The 20,239-nt window shown below is 42.6% G+C and overlaps 1 protein-coding gene across 4 annotated transcripts; it reads left to right on the plus strand.

Moving 5' to 3' along the window:
• Positions 1-2,829: 2,829 nt before the first annotated feature.
• Positions 2,830-19,531, plus strand: LOC121573928 (centromere/kinetochore protein zw10 homolog). Of its 4 annotated transcripts, none has more exons than XM_041886335.2 (15): positions 2,830-3,007; positions 13,178-13,312; positions 13,421-13,522; positions 13,741-13,978; positions 14,720-14,872; positions 15,133-15,327; positions 15,651-15,802; positions 16,340-16,522; positions 16,795-17,018; positions 17,157-17,228; positions 17,329-17,498; positions 17,721-17,851; positions 18,347-18,478; positions 18,613-18,815; positions 19,027-19,531. In XM_041886335.2, exons 1-15 carry the CDS (start codon positions 2,903-2,905, stop codon positions 19,151-19,153), a joined length of 2,322 nt encoding a protein of 773 aa, XP_041742269.2. In that variant the 5' UTR covers positions 2,830-2,902; the 3' UTR covers positions 19,154-19,531. The 4 variants fall into 4 exon arrangements, 3 of the variants coding, with proteins under 3 accessions (XP_041742269.2, XP_041742270.2, XP_041742271.2); XM_041886336.2 differs by having other exon boundaries at positions 15,666-15,802; XM_041886337.2 differs by lacking the exon at positions 2,830-3,007 and adding an exon at positions 12,659-12,803.
• The last annotated feature ends 708 nt before the right edge of the window (positions 19,532-20,239 follow it).

Consider the following 20,239-nt stretch of genomic DNA (forward strand, 5'->3'; position numbering starts at 1 on the left):
TTCTTCCATTTAAGAATGATGGAAGCCACTGTTTCTTCGACACAATCCTGTCTCAGAGCTCTACGGACAATTCCTTTGACCTCATGGCTTGGTTTTTGCTCTGAATTGCACTGTCAACTGTGGGACCTTATATAGCCAGGTATGTGCCTTTCCAAATCATGTCCAATCAATTGAATTTACCACAGGTGGACTCCAATCAACTTGTAGAAACATCTCAAGGATGATAAATGGAAACAGGATGCACCTGAGCTCCATTTCAAGTCTCATAGCAAAGGGTCTGAATACTTATGTAAATAAGGTATTTCTGAGTTTTGTTTTTAATACATTTGCAAACATTTCTAAAAACCTGTTTTCACTCTGTCATTATGTGGTATTGTGTGTAGATTGATGAGGATTTTTATTTGATCCATTTTAGAATAAGGCTGTAATGTAACAAAATGTGGAAAAAGGGAAGGGGTCTGAATACTTTGCGAATGCACTGTACACCCTTAACCAGAGTTTGAACTGTGTTGACAGTGACAGCATTCATGTGGGTGATTTACAAAGACGTTATCCAATCCTGGTTAAGTGTAGTAATGAGTATGCAGCCATGACCCTATGCTTTGTTAGATTACAATACTGTTTGTTTATCTGTGTCTAGTTTATTGTTTATCATGGATAGTTGTAGTTGGATTATGGATAAATGTGTTAACTGCTACCTCCCAAATAATATAATAATGGAGCCAATCACTGTAGGTGTTGCTCCTGCTCCCCTCTTGTTTTTGTCAGGAGTTTTGTTGTTGTTTTGAAAGGTTTTTACATCTTCAGTCTGTTTGTTTTAAATCACAATGTGCTAAGTACGCCACACATATTGTGTTCCTTATTTGTAGTCACGTGTATTTTCATGGTGATCATGAATGCATGATGATGTAGTGATACGGCCATTATGATTCAAAATTGGATACATTTGAAGGATGTCAGCGTCGTTAAGCTGTTTCTATGTTATATTTACTCTATCCCTGATGCAAATGTATTACACATATCAGTCCTATACAGTGCCTTGAAAAGTGTCCTCCCCCAGAGTTTTCAAATATGGTTGCCTTTTGACATTTTGACACATTAAACTTGGATTTTTGTCCTTTCACATAAAGGGAATCATGATTTATAGTTTATTATAGGTTCCCCCTCTGTATATCCAAGAAAAAGTTGTGAAATACGCCAAACACTGATTTTATCACATAAATGGCCCTCCCCTTGACAGAGTACAACTCTACTCCAATTATCTAGTGTAGTTGCTGATTTATCAATAGAAGAGAGTAGAATAGATCATTTATTGTCCATTTGATTCGAACATACTGTAAAGTCGTCTTCTGGCTTTTTCTCCAACACTCCCAATCCAGACATACACAGTTGAGAGGTACAGGGTCAGTCGTTGTGCAGCACCCCTGGATGGAGAGCCATTTGCATTGGAGATGGCCCCTGGATGGAGAGCCATTTGCCTTGGAGATGGCCCCTGGATGGAGAGCCATTTTGCCTTGCTCAAGGGCACTACAGTAGTGATTCATTCCTGGCATCAGACCAGCAGCCCTCCAGCTGCCAGTCAATTTCCCATTTTTGTTGCACATAGCAACATTATTTGTTGGGCTATCTCGTGTCTTATCAGGTTTCTAACCTGTCCACAGGTAAAACAACTAAACTATCCAATGATGTTACTGTACATACAGTAACTTGTCATGCTATGGACCATGGTATTGTTCAGTATTGCTTTTTTATTGCTTCTCTTAATTCCCTAATCAAGTGCAGTTGGGGTATATAAACTACAAAGTCAGAGCATTAATCCCAAGACCAATGTAGTGTGATCACTGTAAAGCTTTTGGTCATGTGTCAAGGGTTTGCAGAAGGGAGAAACCGAGATATCCAAGTTGTGGAAAATATCATTTGTGTTAGAAAAGTGATGAAAAAGTGAAATGTTGCAATTGTGGTGGGAACCATGAAGCCACGTCTTTTGAATGACGACAAGGGTGAAAGAAAATAAGATGGCCAAAGTTAGGGTTGTACAGAGCATTTCCTATGCAGCAGCGGTTAAAAGGGTTTAGGGTTTGAATGGTGCTCCTGAAGAGTCCATGGTGGTGGCTAGGCCTTCAATGCAAGCTGCAGGGGTTGCCTTTCAGCAAGATGATTATGACATTTTAAAAGTTAAAAAGGTGACTTTGTGACCTTTATCGCAATGGTGATTAATGGCACTGCCAAGGTGAAAACAATATCTAGGAAGATAGAAATCATTGTGGTTGTGGCGGAACGGTTCCTGGAGCTGAAAGATTTCTCGGCAAAAGAGTTACATGGAATATTGTCAAAAGCCCAATCACTCTCTCAGGGCCTAGAGCCTGAGAAGGGAGATATGGCCACCACCGTGGTCCTCTGTAGCTCAGCTGGTAGAGCACGGCGCTTGTAACGCCAAGGTAGTGGGTTCGATCCCCGGGACCACCCATACACAAAAATGTATGCACGCATGACTGTAAGTCGCTTTGGATAAAAGCGTCTGCTAAATGGCATATTATTATTATTATTATTATATGGGAGTTTTGTTTGTTTTGGCAATGTACTATTTTTATTAGGGTGGAGTAAGTATCACTTAAGTATGGAATTATTTGAAAATGTATGCACTCACTAACTGTAAGTTGCTCTGGATAAGAGCGTCTGCTAAATGACTAAAATGTAAACGTAATTTATTATTTTATATATTTTGTGGTTTCAAACCGTCCAGTTGGTGGCGGCAATACAACTTTTGGATGTAGTCCGCCATAAAACCCACAGAAGAAGAAGTATAACGCTGATTTTTGATTGGTTATTGTGAGCGGGCTTCTTCAGCCTGCACACAGCCCCTGAAGGATTTTGATGCTAGCTAGCCAGCTGTTCTCCAAAAATGGCATCTTTCGTGACAGAAGTCCTTGCTAGTTCTGGTAAACTTGAAAAAGAAGATCTCACTGGTAAAATAAGCAAGCTGTCACGGAAAGTAGAAGAAACAAAGGTAAGCAAGCGAGTTAGCGTTGCCTAACTTAGCTAACGTTACCTAGCCCGCGAAATAATCAAAACATTCGGCTAACTTTAATCACAAAGCCATCTAGCTAATTTTATATAACGTGATTTTATCGTTCAAACCCGTTAATAAAGTATTTGGTTTTATCGTTCTAATCAGTCTTGCTATGTTGCTATGCTAGCTAGCCTCATCTAACTAACTACCCCGATTGACTGTCGTTAGCTAGATGCCAAAGCCACAGCTTTGTTTGTGGCAGCCTTTGAGTTTTGTGGTGGCAGCTAGGTGTCCCATTGTGTGGTGAACAAAATTAGCGCGAGTAAAATAATGGAAATTCTGGAATCGGCGGTGTGTCTTCAAAATAAAAGTCCCCCATTGAAACGGATAAAAATAATCGAATCATGCCATAATTGACCCTTCGCTAAGCCCCGCCCCAGAATATTTGGCAACCAATCGCAGCGCTGCAATGGATAGCAGATGTCGTCCAGACCAACACCTCGGTAGTCGTGCACGATTCCTGGATTTTTGCAGTCGACTCCGACTGCTGTGGTTGGAGTCGACTCTTGCTCGACTCCCAAAACACGCTGAAATGGATGCGTACACACCACCTCATTATTGCACAATCCTATTAGGAAGACTACGTTTGCGTTCTAGTGGACTGACATGAGCATGATGCTGCCCATTTGCTCATCAACTTAGCCTATAAAAGGCCTATTTTGTTTGAATATAGGTGATGTGTAGGAACTAGAATATGTCTGCTGTGTGCAGCCTTAACGGATCCCATGGGATGATGTGGCTCACTCTACGCTGATAAGCCTATTCTTTGCCATGTTATAGCCCGATTCGGATGGGTAGGCTATTACTAGAGACGTTGTATTTGTTATCCAAGTATGTGTGTTATTAGAGAGAACGATTCACACAGAATTAGTTTTTCCAAACTGCCCCCTGTCATTCTTACTTTTTTCAAAATAAATGTCATGTCTAGACTACACTGATAACTTGTGTTTGGCTGCCAAATGTATAGGTGTCCCCATAATATTTTAATTGATGAAGTGTGATCATAATCATTATTTTAGCTATCCATGGTAGAGGTCCTTCCTAATAACAATGCTGCTGAACCAAATTTGCACTTGAGATGCATTTATGGATGAGAAAGTGAACTTGTCATTTCTAAAAAGTTAAGCGGGGATGCCCTGCTTTGAGCATTTGCCTATGACAGGGCTCTCCAACTCTGTTAGTGGAGAGCTACCATCATGTAGGTTTTCACTCCAACCCTAATCTAGCACATCTGATTAAATAATTAGCTGGTTGATAAGCTGAATCTGGTTAGTTACATCTGGGGTTGGAGCGAAAACCTACAGGAAGGTAGCTCTGAAGGAACAGGGTTGGAGAACCCTGACCTAGGACATCAACAGCCAGCCAGGGTTTCATTAAATAAGCTATAGGCACAACTTTTTATTGCACATGATGCATTTGTCGATGTTCAACTTAAATTTACTGGCACTATGAAGAATAGCTTAGCCATAGTCATTGATAGCCTATATACTTTAATAGACTGTACTTTGGTGAATTTAAGAGGCATTGCTACACTGCGAGACACAGATTATCAAGTTATAGCCTATGCGCACGGTTCCGACTGTCTGTCAGCCTGCCCCGATCCAGCCTGCTCTCTCTTCACTTTTGAAAAACGCTATTGTGTGTTTGGTCTTCCTTCTGTTGTGTGTAGAATAGCTCAGCCTATTCATTGATAACCCCTACTTTAGTGAACTTGCGCGAGACATTGCAAGCCAAGAAATTGCGAAATACAGCATTGCTATAGCCTACATCTTTTGCCTGGTGGCTGACATGCCTACCTATGACTGGCTGTGCCCCTCCCATCTCTCTATCTCCCTCGCTAGCTCGCTCTTTCTTTGCTGTGAAAGATGCAAGAGTTTTGTTCTCGAAGTAGACTACAGCAACTAGTTTCCTCCGTTGCAAAAATACAGAATCTTAGGAGTCGAGGAGTCGATTCCTAGAGGAATCGCGGCTTGACACCCAGAAATGGGAGTCGACGGGCAAGGAGTCGAGGAATCACACCTCGGACAAGCTCATGTTTGAAACACATGAAAGCCATTGAGGACATTACAAAAAACAGTTTTCATCCAAAAACGAATTGTTTAAATGCCTAAATTATTGAACAATGCACCAGGGGTACTTGCTACTGTGATTCCTGAAATGCAGAGCCTGTTGGAGTGTTTTTCAAATCCGAAATTATACTTTTGTTACATTGTTTGCTAGCTCTGTCTTATTGACCACCCAACGTTGCAAACGCTAGTTAACGTGGCATAAAATTAACACCTGCCAAATGTGGGTAGATTTAGGTATTGGCCTGTAAAAATGGATATTTAACCAGCCACGCTGGCAGGTGGTTAATTTAGAGGGCTCTACAGTTAGAGCATTACATTCGCAAAAAAATGATAGTCGAAAGTCAAGTATGAGCACATGAGCGAGTTGGGGTCAGAAAAATGCTGCAGTAGCTGTTTTCAAAGGATTTCTGCTGTTTTGTTTCATAGCTGCTAATAGGGCTGGGCGATATGACCAAAATATCATATCACTATTTTTCAAATTTTTGACAGTATGATGGTATTTTACAGTATTTTATGTTTTTGTATAATAAAAGTTCGACATTTTCTTTGAGTAGTGGGTGACCCTAGTCTGGCAACATATACATTCTGAGTGATTTCAGTGGGCCATTCTCAATTCTGATTTGTTTTATACTGTTCAATTCAACCAAAAATTATTTCCTGCATTTCCTGCACTCATTTGAGATCATTTCCACACTGCCATATAGGGCTGCACGATATGGGGAAATGTGCCTTATTTATAACCAAATGTTGCAATTGCGATTTAGATGAAAACACTTGGAACTGTTGGAATCCTGGAAATAGAATGTTTATTCTAATTCTACAGTTAGAATATAAATAATAGTGGGCACTTCGAATACAGTGACATGACAACCAATGACAAAGCCAGGGAGGAGTTATTGTGACAGGGTAGGAACCAAAGCGATGGTCAGTATTTCCTAGGGGACCCTATATTCTTTGACTACATTAAATGTTTCTTCATGTAGCCAATATATTCATGCTTCGCCTATTCCTCTTTGATGTAGAAGATACTGTTGCACAAACATGCTGATTTAGGCCTAAACCAGCACTGGTATCAGGCTGTATTAGCGAGCTACGTTTGCTCTGACTCTGTACATTTATTAGCTAGCCAGCTAACTATCTATTAGCATTAGAGGCTAACATGATTTAGCTCAAACTTGCTAAGAAAAGACAAACTAGCTGTTTTCAGATGTAAGAAACACAAACTAATAGTGTAATTGTAGAACACTTGTCATAAACATTGTTGCATGTGCTGCATTGACCATGCAGATCGAATGCAAGTGTCTCCTGGTCAAGCAACAACAAATGTGCTCCTTGAGGGACGGGACGGGGCTAGGTCTATATATATATATATATATATATATATATATATATATATATATACACACACACACACAGTGGGGAGAACAAGTATTTGATACACTGCCGATTTTGCAAGTTTTCCTACTTACAAAGCATGTAGAGGTCTGTAATTTTTTATCATAGGTACACTTCAACTGTGAGAGACGGTATCTAAAACAAAAATCCAGAAAATCACATTGTATGATTTTTAAGTAATTAATTTGCATTTTATTGCATGACATAAGTATTTGATACATCAGAAAAGCAGAACTTAATATTTGGTACAGAAACCTTTGTTTGCAATTACAGAGATCATACATTTCCTGTAGGTCTTGACCAGGCTTGCACACACTGCAGCAGGGATTTTGGCCCACTCCTCCATACAGACCTTCTCCAGATCCTTCAGGTTTCGGGGCTGTCGCTGGGCAATACGGACTTTCAGCTCCCTCCAAAGATTTTCTATTGGGTTCAGGTCTGGAGACTGGCTAGGCCACTCCAGGACCTTGAGATGCTTCTTACGGAGCCACTCCTTAGTTGCCCTGGCTGTGTGTTTCGGGTCGTTGTCATGCTGGAAGACCCAGCCACGACCCATCTTCAATGCTCTTACTGAGGGAAGGAAGTTGTTGGCCAAGATCTCGCGATACATGGCCCCATCCATCCTCCCCTCAATACGGTGCAGTCGTCCTGTCCCCTTTGCAGAAAAGCATCCCCAAAGACTGATGTTTCCACCTCCATGCTTCACGGTTGGGATGGTGTTCTTGGGGTTGTACTCATCCTTCTTCTTCCTCCAAACACGGCGAGTGGAGTTTAGACCAAAAAGCTCTATTTTTGTCTCATCAGACCACATGACCTTCTGCCATTCCTCCTCTGGATCATCCAGATGGTCATTGGCAAACTTCAGACGGGCCTGGACATGCGCTGGCTTGAGCAGGGGGACCTTGCGTGCGCTGCAGGATTTTAATACATGACGGCATAGTGTGTTACTAATGGTTTTCTTTGAGACTGTGGTCCCAGCTCTCTTCAGGTCATTGACCAGGTCCTGCCGTGTAGTTCTGGGCTGATCCCTCACCTTCCTCATGATCATTGATGCCCCACGAGGTGAGATCTTGCATGGAGCCCAAGACCGAGGGTGATTGACCAGGCATTACTGGAACCATGTCATCCAAAAAGTTATACTTTTGAATCATCTGTCCATAGAACATTCTTCTAAGAGTCTTGATGATCATCCAGGTACTTTTTGGCAAACTTGAGTCAACTTTTTGGACGAGATGGGTCACATTTATGCCTGGCGAAAACCAAACAACACTGCATTCCACAGTAAGAACATCATACCAAAGGTCAAGCATGGTGGTGGTGGTGTGATGGTTTGGGGATGCTTTGCTGCCTCAGGACCTGGACGACTTGCCTTAATAGAAGGAACCATGAATTCTGCTCTGTATCCGAGAATTCTACAGGAGAATGTCAGACCATCCGTCTGAGAGCTGAAGCTGAAGCGCAGCTGGGTCATGCAGCAAGACAATGATCCAAAACACACAATCAAGTCTACATGAAAATTGCTAAAAAGCAACAAATTGGAAGTTTTGGAATGGCCTAGTCACAGTCCAGACCTAATCCCAATTAAGATGTTGTGGCAGGACTTGAAACGAGCAGTTCATGCTTGAAAACCCACACGTCACTGAGTTAAAGCAGTTCTGCATGGAAGAGTGGGCCAAAGTTCCTCCACAGTGACGTGAGAGACTGATCAACAACTACAGGAAGCATTTGGTTGGAGTCATTGCAGCTAAAGGTGGCACAACCAGTTATTGAGTGTAAGGGGGCAATTACTTTTTCACACAGGGGAATTGGGTGTTGCGTAACTTTGTTTATGAAATAAATTAAATACATATGTAATTGTTGTGTTATTTGTCCACTTATGTTCCCTTTACCCAATATTTGATGGTACATGGCCCCATCCATCGTCCCTTTGATGTGGTGAAGTTGTCCTGTCCCCTTAGCAGAAAAACACCCCCAAAGCATAATGTTTCCACCTCCATGTTTGACGGTTGGTATGGTGTTCTTGGGGGTCATAGGCAGCATTCCTCCTCCTCCAAACACGGTGAGTTGAGTTGATGCCAAAGAGCTCGATTTTGGTCTCATCTGACCACAACACTTTCACCCAGTTCTCATCTGAATCATTCAGGCAAACTTCAGACGGGCCTGTATATGTGCTTTCTTGAGCAGGGGGACCTTGCGGGCGCTGCAGGATTTCAGTCCTTCACGGTGTAGTGTGTTACCAATTGTTTTCTTGGTGACTATGGTCCCAGCTGCCTTGAGATCATTGACAAGATCCTCCCGTGTAGTTCTGGGCTGATTCCTCACCGTTCTCATGATCATTGCAACTCCACGAGGTGAGATCTTGCATGGAGCCCCAGGCCGAGGGAGATTGACAGTTATTTTGTGTTTCTTCCATTTGCGAATAATCGCACCAACTGTTGTCACCTTCTCACCAAGCTGCTTAGTGATGGTCTTGTAGCCCATTCCAGCCTTGTGTAGGTCTACAATCTTGTCCCTGACATCCTTGGAGAGCTCTTTGGTCTTGGCCATGGTGGAGAGTTTGGAATCTGATTGATTGATTGCTTCTGTGGACAGGTGTCTTTTATACAGGTAACAAGCTGAGATTAGGAGAACTCCCTTTAAGAGTGTGCTCCTAATCTTAGCTCGTTACCTGTATAAAAGACACCTGGGAGCCAGAAATTTCTGATTGAGAGGGGGTCAAATACTTATTTCCCTCATTAAAATGCAAATCAATTTATAACATTTTTGACATGTGTTTTTCTGTCTCTCATTGTTCAAATAAACCTACCATTTAAAATGATAGACTGATCATTTCTTTGTCAGTGGGCCAAACGTACAAAATCAGCAGGATATCAAATACTTTTTTCCCTCACTGTATATGTGTATGTGTGTGAACTCTTCAGAATTGTAATCTGTGGGTGTTACTGAGTAGGCTGATACCCCATTTTGTCAAATTAATAAATTGTCTTTTTGAATTTACATTCCAACCTTATAGGGATGGGCATTTGAAATAATTTCAATTCACATTTGTTTTCGGATATCGAGATTTTAAACATATATATTTAAAAATACATATATCAGGAGAGCGCTGGTGTGCTGAGCTAAACAGAAGGTTGTGGGAGGCGCGGAAGAGGAACAGAGGCTGGTGTGACCGTCTGTGTGTGGCACCGAAAGAGAGAGAGCGAAAGTAGCCAAACCAACTCACCCTAGTTAAGCCATGTCTAGAATTGACAGTTCATGCAGCTTTTGTATTCTAATCATAGTTCTGATAATGGAATTCCGAACGGGTCATGCGTCTACACCTACATTTAAGTGACAATGCCCGATTTAATGTTCTGTACCTATTGACACGACCCAGTCATTCATTCTAAATGTTCCATTGCCATACTGGCTGGCAAGCAGTTGTGAAGAGGGCACGACAAAGCCTATTCCCCCTCAGGAGACTGAAAAGATTTGGCATGGGTCCTCAGATCCTCAAAATGTTATACAGCTGCACCATCGAGAGCATCCTGACTGGTTGTATCACCGCCTGGTATGGCAACTGCTCGGCCTCCGACTGCAAGGCACTACAGAGGGTAGTGCGTACGGCACAGTACATCACTGGGGCCAAGCTTCCTGCCATCCAGGACCTCTATACCAGGCGGTGTAAGAGGAAGGCCCTAAAAATTGTCAGACTCCAGCCATGCTAGTCATAGACTGTTCTCTCTGCTACCGCACAGCAAGCGGTACTGGAGCGCCAAGTCTAGGTCCAAAAGGCTTCTTAACAGCTTCTACCCCCAAGCCATAAGACTCCTGAACAGCTAATCAAATGGCTACCCAAATTATTTGCATTGTCCCACCCACCCACCCCCTCTTTTACGCTGCTGCCACTCTGTCCCTTTAACTCTACCTACATGTACATATTACCTCGACTAACCTGTGCCCCCGCACATTGACTCTGTACCGGTACCCCCTGTATATAGCCTCGCTACTGTTATTTTACTGCTGCTCTTTAATTATGTTAGTTATTTTAATTGTTTATCAATTTTTTACTTAACACTTATTTTTCTTAAAACGTTATTGTTGGTTAAGGGCTTGTAAGTAAGCATTTCACTGTAAGGTCTACACCTGTTGAATTTGGCGCATGTGACAAATAAAATTTGATTTGAAGTCTGTGTGGAGGATATATTGGTACGGGTGTTGTTAGGCCCGAGAGGAAGTCGAGTGCCGGCAAACCGTGCCAATATATCCTCCAAACACTGGCTTCGAGGGCATTATCACTTTTATACAACGGGTTACCAACATATTCAAATAATGATTGACATATTTTAATTAACGTTATTTTGATTAATTTATTCATACTATTTAATCATTCCACAAGATATTGTCCCAACACATCTAGGGTTGCTAGAGACGCGACCCAGTCGTTCAGTCTTTTTGTTCTGTATCTATGGACGCGACCCACTCATTCGTTCTAAATGTTCCACTGCCATACTAGCTGGCAACGTTCTTATCCCTTGCTTGCTAGCTAGCCAACTACGGCTAACTTACAGTCACGTCAAAAAGTGCTGCCAGAATAACAGCAAAGTACCTGCATTTGCATTTGTTTAAGCTGTTTTCTAGTGACATTTATTTGGATACATCCATAACAATGAGCTAATGAGGCACGATTTCACCTGGCATAGAAAATGTGCTCACGCATCAGGACACTTGTTCAGAGGAGCTAGCCAACAACACAGCTACAGTAACACAATCACTTCAAACTGAAGCTGGAAAGACTGCAAATTAGCTGTGTTTCGTTTTACCTTTTTTCTGTATATATCCATAACAATGATGCCAGCTGATTCATGATTTTGACTGGCTGAGAAACGCAGCCTGCCTGTCTCGTCCCGACACGTTCATTACTATGGGACAGCAGAAGATCGAATTTAAATATTGAAACAATGTTGCAAATTTCAGAGAGACAGACAGCAAGGTGTATACAAATCTCTGCGGTTGAAAACTAAATGTTAGAAATGGTAGATAATGTCTAGATGCTTTTTATAGTGGAGATCCATTTTATAAATTGCCTGGCTGGGCTGATGAGACAGTGGACTGCGCTGTCCAATGGAACAGCGTAAATAGGCATTTTAACGTCAAAGATTTAGCCCGCCAATTTGTGGAATAGACACTGGCTGGAATGCGGTTTTAACCAATCAGCATTCAGGATTAGACCCACTCATTTGTATAATTAAATGTCTACCGTGTCCACAGTGTGTCCGGATTCCCTTTTCCCGCAGTATATTCAAATGCCAGAATTCATACTACAAACGGTGGAATAGGCAAAATATGATAAGAGCACCAACTGATGGCAGTAGCTAACTACTGTAGCCAGCTAACCCGTTAGGAACGTATTTTCTCCAACGTTATAATGAAAAGGTGCCCCGGTCCCAAAACACAAGTTTTCTGGAGACTTGTGGGAGGAGTGCTGATGACACTGCCCATTGTATGTGCTTTCGGTAGCCTGATTGCGTCCAGACTGAGGAGAAATCCTCACACAATCAATGCATCCCTGACCACCACCTGAAGTGGTCAGCCAGATCTGAACACAATCAATGCGATCTTCGTATTCTGATAGCAGCAGTTGCATGTAAGTGTCAAGTGTAGACACGACCTTAGATAAACTTGTTGCTGGCATAGTTGATCTAAGGTCGTGTCTACACTTACGTGCAACTTCATTAGCCAGCTAAGTTATCCAGCTAACTAGGTAACGTAGCAAGGCTAGCTAATTGAGGCTACTTTGCTGCACTCCCCGTCCTTGTCTACAAAAACTCCATTCATATTAAATAACAGCCTACCTGTTGGTTGATCATTGTAGCCTACTCCTTCTCATTTAGCCAACTTAATTCAATTTACCATTGACTACAAATCTCCAACTTCACTTGCTACACAGTCTGACTGTAGCACCACAATGATTGACCGACAATAAAAACAAGCCACACGCTTAGTCCAATTGTTGCATGATTCTACTATTTTCATCCGTTTGCATCAGTTTCAATGGAGGACTTTTATTTTGAAAGCGAACCACCGATTCCACTATTGTTGCTTACGCTTATCTTGTTCACGATACACACGTCTAGTTGACTACACTAAAGTTACTAGCTAGCTACAAACTGGTAGCTATAACATTACAGGCAAGGATCATGTCAGAAGTAGGGTTAGATATTACTGCACTGTCGGAGCTAGAAGCACAAGCATTTCGCTATACCCGCTATAACATCTGCTAAACACGTGTATGTGACAAATACAATTTTATTTTAAGTAGCTGTACCTAGCTAGCTACGCTAGCCTCTTGCTAAGAAATTGTCTAGCAACGCGTTCTGAACAAGTTAGCTTAGTTAGAAGCTAGCTAACTAGCTTGGTAGGTAAGTTAGCTAGGTTACTCTCGCACACTGTAAAACTTTTGATCACTCGTGGCCATTCTACCCAGACACTGCTGTTCAGTATTGAATGACGTGTCATGGTTGTGCCCATCTACTCTGCCCGGATTGAAAAAAAGATACCCCTTTTTACCAGGGGTATATTTATGCAATGTTGTATAGCTTATTGTCTTTGCCTCACACTTTGATTATTTCCCTCAATCTCACCATCTGCGTTTCTCCCATAGGAAGAGGTATGTGACATTATCAACAAGAGGTACAATGAGTTCCTACCCAGTATGCAGGGGGCAGAGGCACTTATGGGACAGGCCGAGGAGGTCTCTAAAGAAATTGACGTCCTCAAAAGCTGCATTGAGACAGAGGTAAGCTTCACTACCTACTCATGGGTCAATGGGTTCGCCTTGTGTTTTTGGAGGTGTTATTTGACTGACCGTTGGCAGAGACCTACTATTAACTGTGTGTGTGTACAGGTGCAGCATAATCTTCATACAGCTGTGACTGAATATGCCAAGCTGAAGCAGCAGCTGGAGAGAAACACTACTGTCATTGCCATGCTCAGGCACCTAGAAGAGGTAGCCTACATCCCTCCCCACTGTGGCCCTAACCTGGTCCCCACTGATATCTACACATGGCCCTGTTTAAACTGAATAATGTTATTTATAATAATGCACAGATTTAGCGCTTGAGTTCTGTCCTTGTGTACCTGGCCCGAGACACGAATTTGGGATGATCATCAATAATATTGGTAAATGTCAACGCATATTTACATGTTTTTCTGTTGTCGATTTAGTTTCACATTGCAATGGAGGAGTTTCACAAAGCCCTACTGGAGAAGAAGTATGTAATTTCGGCCAAGCAGTTAGAAAAGGCCCGGCACAGTGCAGACTCTCTGAAGGCGTGGAAAGGCTCTGAGCTGCCCCTGCTGAGAGCCCTGAGCTCAGAGCTCACTGTCCAGAGAGAGAACCTCATCTACCATCTGGGGGATGAGTGGAAGAGACTGGCTGTCTGGAAACTGCCTCCTTCCAAAGGTAAATAGACTCTCCCAGGCATCGTAGAGAGGGGAAAGACCCTGGTCTGATGCTTGGCCTCATAAGTACACAGCTTAATTTATTGACCATGAAGTGTTAGTAAGTAGCAAGTAGCCATTCTAGGGCACTTGTATTGAGGATAAGTAGGTTGCCTTAGGGGTATCAGCCACACTTAGAAGGGTATAGCATGGAATCCTCTGATATAAATGTATTATTTAAAACATGTTTGGTAAGTTTTATTTTATTTTACTTACAGTGGTAAATTGCACTCTTCTAGTGATATGGGGGGGGGGGAATCGATAGTTACATGTCTGGATATAATTTGTAATGATATTATATAGTATCGTTTCGACAATATCCAATATTTTGCGCTAGTTAGATGTACCTGCATAGCTTGTTCTCCATCTTCTTTTTAAATAGGGAGCCAATTTGTTTCATCACTTATTTCCATGACTGATCAAAACAGGTTTTCTCATGGCTCTCTCTTGTCCCTGTGCAGCAGACATATGGTGGCAATATGTTTGGAACATCGAATTGCAATAAAATCACAGTATCGAATCGCAATACATATGAGTCGTGAGAATCGCAACACATATCATATCGGCACCTAACTATCGCGATAATATCGTATCATGAGGTCCCATGTAATTCCCAGCCCTACTTGATTCATGTTATCTCAGGTGAACAGTGGTACCGTGTTATGCCACCACAGACACTGATTGTGTGTCCATCTGTCCTCAGAGTCGACAGGGATTAAGTCTTTCCTGAAGATGGAGCTCCAGCTGACCCTGGGCGGGAACAAGGAGCCCCAGCAGAGCCCTCCCCCTCTGCTCTCCTGTGTCCTCCAGGCCCTGGCCATCCAGGGGGAACTCCAACACAAGATAAAACTCTTCAGTAAGACCCAGTGTCCAGTCAATGTTTTTTTTGTTTTTTTACTGTAAAGCTGACCACATTTTATTGAAGTTGAACTCGTTGAAACCACCTTGTGAAATACCCCCCTATTATTTGAATAAGGATTATTTTCTGTTTGTATTAGTCTGACTATTGAGTTTTAATAATGTGGACTGCCTCTCTGTTCTGTACATACACTGTGAGGCTGCTTCCATAGCATCCTGTTAGTCCATCATGAGATAGCCAGCCTCTCCCCACTCTAGGCCAGGTGCTGCTGAAGTACCTGCTGAAGCCCTTGATCATGTACCCCTCTCTGAACGTGGAGGTGTCGGAGCAGCAAGGCGAGGGCACCCTACTCTCTCTCCAGTGTGCCGAGACCCCCGAGGAGCACCCCAGCCCCTCCCAGGTCTACACCAAAGTCCTGGTGGTACTCAAGACCCTACACACACACCTGCTAGGTAGCCACTACTGCAAATAGTCCTATTTGTTGGTCATTTAGCGCTGGTTTCCCACACACAGATTAAGCCTAGTCCGAGACTAAAAAGCTACAGTATTTCAATGGAGATTCTCCATTGGTCTTGCTTTTTAGTCCAAGACTAGGCTTATTCTGCATCCGGGAAACCGGCCCGTAGTCTCTTGTTTAGAAGGATTATTGAGTTTCAATTTAACAAAAAATATCCTTTGGTCACAGCAAATATGAAACGAGTTGAAATGCCAGCTGCCATTTTAGAGCATTGCCATTGGCACTATAACAACACGTCTCTCTTGTTTTGCTTTGCAGACGTATCCGTTGCAGACGTATCAGTTGGCGAGAGAAAAGTGTCTTTCATACTGGGAGACCTGGTATGGCAGGAGATGTCTCACTGCATCATACATGAGTGCCTCCTGTACTCAATCCCAACCAATAGCAGCCAGCTTGAACAGTACAGTGTGGTATGTATCAAAGGCTAACCAAGTACTCCAAATACACCCTTATCAGTCCCTCCAGGATTCTGAGATCTTTTTTTTTTTTTTGCTAAATCAACAATTCCCCGCATATTATGCAAGGGCTTGTAAATTTGACCAATCACCACACTATTTCTGCATAAAATAGTCAAATCCTCGCAATATTATTGCATAAAAATGACCCATCACAGCAGTACAAAAAGAGGGCTCGCTATTTCAACCAATCTCCACATTTACTGCATAATATGGTTCAATCAAGCCACACGTCAACAAACTTTCTTTCCCTTTGTCAGCACATTTGTGACAAATTGGACAAAATCTTTGCATATTGCCATGCAAAAGGTCAGAATTGCTGTAGCAATACAGTTTGTTCCTGTTGGTTTTGTCGAAGAAATACAAATACCTATATTTTTGGAACTAAAAACTTGATATAGACTATGTAAAGAACATTTGCTGCAAAGACATACTGCTAGAAAGGAGACTTCATTCTGTCATTCATACCACCCTGTATGTTCTCACCCCCAGGTGATCAAAGAGACGGAGGAGTTTGAGAAATCCCTGAAGGAGATGCAGTACCTCAGAGGAGACGCCACCGAGCTGCTCAAGTACGCCCGGGACATCAACTGCCACTTTGCCAGCAAGAAATGCAAAGACGTGATTGTGGCGGCACGCAAGCTGATGACCTCTGAGATGCATAACACCGTCAAAGTGTGATGTTCTCCTACAGTCTATCCATGGTCTTATCTGTGTGGTTTCTAATTATTACGTACACAGTCAATAGCCACACAGTTGACTCCTGATGTACAGTATGTGGTTGCTTGCCACTGCAACATGTGAATGCATGCACTAAATCAGAACATACAGATACCCAGAGAAAATAAACGCAACTAGGACAGGTGAACTGCTTTGCATCTTGCACTGCAGGTAAATGCACAGAGGTTGTACTTGACTGTACTGCTAACATCACTTCCTGCCAACAGATCACACCAGATTCTAAGCTCTCGGTCCCCAAGCTGCCCAGCCCTGGAGAAAACAAGGGCAAGCAGGAGGCCAAGAAGCTTGAGGTGTCCAGGTTGGAGAACGAGAAGCAGCTGGGTGCGCGGACGCTGTGCCTGCCTGTGTGTCGCATCAGCGAGTCGGTGCAGGAGCTGATGGGGCTGGCCCTGCACACGCTGTCCGAGGCCGTGGGCAGCTCCAGCCAATGGTACGCTCTCATGTTATGCGGTGCCATGTTACCCACTGCACATGATGACTTAATATTAACTCTTCAGCTTTAGCCCAGTGTTTCACTAAAGTTTTTTGTTTTGCGAAGATGACACTTTCTCATTTTTGTCCTTCGAAGTGCTACCCAACTGTTCTTCGCGGTGCGGAATATATTCCAGCTATTCTATGATGTTGTGCCTACATACCATAAGTGAGTATATTCTGTTTATTTATACTGAATTTCAGTATTAGCATTTCCCCCCGAGACTGTGTCTGTCTCACTGACTTCTCTCTGTGTCTCTGCTCTCCAGAGAGAACCTGCTCAAGTTCCCCCACCTGGCAGCCATCCAGCACAACAACTGCATGTACATCGCCCACCACCTGCTCACCCTCGGCCATCAGTTCAGGCCACACCTGCCCTACCCCCTCAGCGAGGGCGCTGCCACCTTCGTGGACCTGGTGCCCGGCTTCAGGAAACTGGGTAAGGGAATGAGCGTGTCCCATGGCTTGCCTAGCATTAGCATGGCTACACTCTTGATGGGCTTTTGTGGTGGTTGAACTGTTGTTGTTTTTTTTCCAAAAAGGATGATGAGACCAGGGAGATTTGAGTCAATCATGTTCTAAAGACATCCCAACTCCGATGTGGATGAAAAGCGAATGTACACTTCTAGCTCTCTGACTCTCTTGCTGTGTGTTTCCCCAGGCGCTCAGTGCTTCCTGGCCCAGCTGAACGTCCAGAGAGCGGAGATGCTGGAGCGTCTCTCCACTGCACACAACTTCTCCAACCTGGATGACGAGGACAACTACTCCGCAGCCAGCAAGGCCGTCAGGCAGGTCAGTGTTCAAGTGAACTGGCAATATAGCTGAAAGAGATCTACAATTGTCTATATGATGACTGTAGCCACATATTGCATTAGAGCTCCAGTATTTTCAAAGAAGTTGTCTCAAAGGGCAACTATCAGCCAGACAAAATTGTGAGTTAAGCATCAGTTAAAGGGATAGATAAGGGAAAATGTATGTTTTGGTCAAATTTTGAAGGAAGCATGATTAGCATAGCAGGAGGCCATCAATTGTTGGGACAATGCTAATTATACTAACTCATGCCTGTGGCAAAAGTAAACAACAGATTATTGAGGACCCTGTCACTACTGGCCTACAAGACAACTCAAGGTAAGAGGAAATTGACCCAAACATAACTTTTGGCTGAACTATCCCTTTAAGCTTCAGATCAAACGTTAGAAATGCTTGGCTTGTATCAAATGCACAGATACAATTCTTACAGGATGTGGTCATTGTTCCATCACTGAAAATGACTTGTTTCATTTGCAGGTCATCCATCAGCTGAAGAGGCTGGGCACCGTCTGGCAAGATGTTCTACCAGTCAACATATACTGTAAAGCCATGGGGACTCTACTCAACACTGCCATCTCAGAGCTGATTGCCAAAATCATGATGCTGGAGGTGAGGGCAGGCTCTTATTTGATAATGTGACTTGTGTTTTCTCCATGATTTTAAAGGGGGCACATATTGCTAATCTTGGTTGAATGAGTGGTCTTCCTCATCCTATGATTTCTATCCAATTTGCTCGTCTTTAGGATATCTCCACTGAAGATGGGGAGCACCTACACATCCTCTGTCAGACTATTATCGAGGAAGGACCCCTGGTGTTCATTCCTCTGCCTGAGGAGAGCAAGAACAAGAAGTACCAGGAGGAGGTACCCGTGTACGTGAAGAAGTGGATCACCTTCAAGGAGCTGGTCATCGTGCTGCGAGCTAACCTGCAGGAGATAGTCGACAGGTACAAAAATGAACTTCTCAGCTTGTCAAATCACCATTAAAGCTATTAATTTTTGTCATAAGAAAAAAGTATGAAAACAGTTCATTCTTTCTAACAGTTCATTCTTTCTATTTAGTCGTGTGTACACTTTTGGAATTGTGGTTGTCTTTGTTTGAACGGTATACCACTGATTACTCTAATTGATTGATTTGTCTTTGTTTCCTGTCTGAAGGTGGGCGGAGGGCAAAGGGCCTCTGGCGCTGGAGTTCTGTAGTTCCGAGATGAAGAGCCTGATCCGAGCTTTGTTCCAGAACACTGAGAGGCGGGCGGTGGCTCTCAGCAAAATCAAAGACTCTTGATTCCAACAGACGACCCTTATTTGCTGCAGCACTTTCCTTCACTGCTGTGGAAAAGTGTTCATTAATATCTTAATGCCTAGTTGTGAACTTAAATGCAATATATGCCATTGTAACAATAACTATTTTGCATATAAACTGCAGTTTTGAAATCCTGTTGTATATCCAGCTTTAAAAACCCAATAATGCACCAATAATGCTTCTACTTTCAGCTAAGCCATTAATGCAATAAGGTACAGTATGCCTGTGGACAAGCTCTACCACACTAATAATGCATACCGGTACTGTACTAGGATGCGCAAAAGGCTAGGGCTATTGCCTTTCATTAAACTGTGTTTTCTTTCTCTGTTCATCATTTCATAAAATGATTTGTACCTGAAACGGCTTTGTGAATGAGCACTATGTGAACTGAAAAGATCAGATGGGACATTTATACACATCTCTTCAACCATGATTATCCAGATGCTTTACTATTTTTCTTAATGTTTCGTGCTTGATATTTTTTTGTAGTGTACTTTGGAATTACATTGTGAGTTGATAATGCAGGAATATGGTTGAAGATTTGCAGGTAGCTACATGGAACGTCTATCAGTTAATGTATATTTTAATTATGTGATAAATTATAATTTCCTATCAAATTCAACAAACTAGGGGTGTATTCATTACGCTGATTCAGTTGCTAAACGTTTCGTTAGTTGCAAATCGTTTTGCAACAAACCATTTACACCAAACGCTCTTCAGCGTGATATAAAAGCTGTTGGCTTCCTTAACGGAAGTTGTAGTTCATTTACATTAATGGTTTCTACGCATTGCCATTCCAATCCTTATAGTCTGTAAAGTGTTTGGCGTAAACAGCACATCTATAAATGATCGATTCTTCCATGCTCTAAAGTAGAGTGAAGGCTGGAGTTTCTTCCAGACTTATATATTTTTGGAAGAGAGACACGACTGAACTACAACGTCCATTTAAGAACATAACGGAACGCAACAGCGTTTGGAATAAACTGTTTGTTGCAAAACGTTTTGCAACAGAATCGGCGTAATTAATACACCCCAGCAAATTTGAGCAGTTTTTGTTGAACGACGTGT

Source organism: Coregonus clupeaformis, chromosome 9, assembly GCF_020615455.1.
Source record: "Coregonus clupeaformis isolate EN_2021a chromosome 9, ASM2061545v1, whole genome shotgun sequence".
In the NCBI taxonomy this organism is placed as follows: domain Eukaryota; kingdom Metazoa; phylum Chordata; class Actinopteri; order Salmoniformes; family Salmonidae; genus Coregonus; species Coregonus clupeaformis.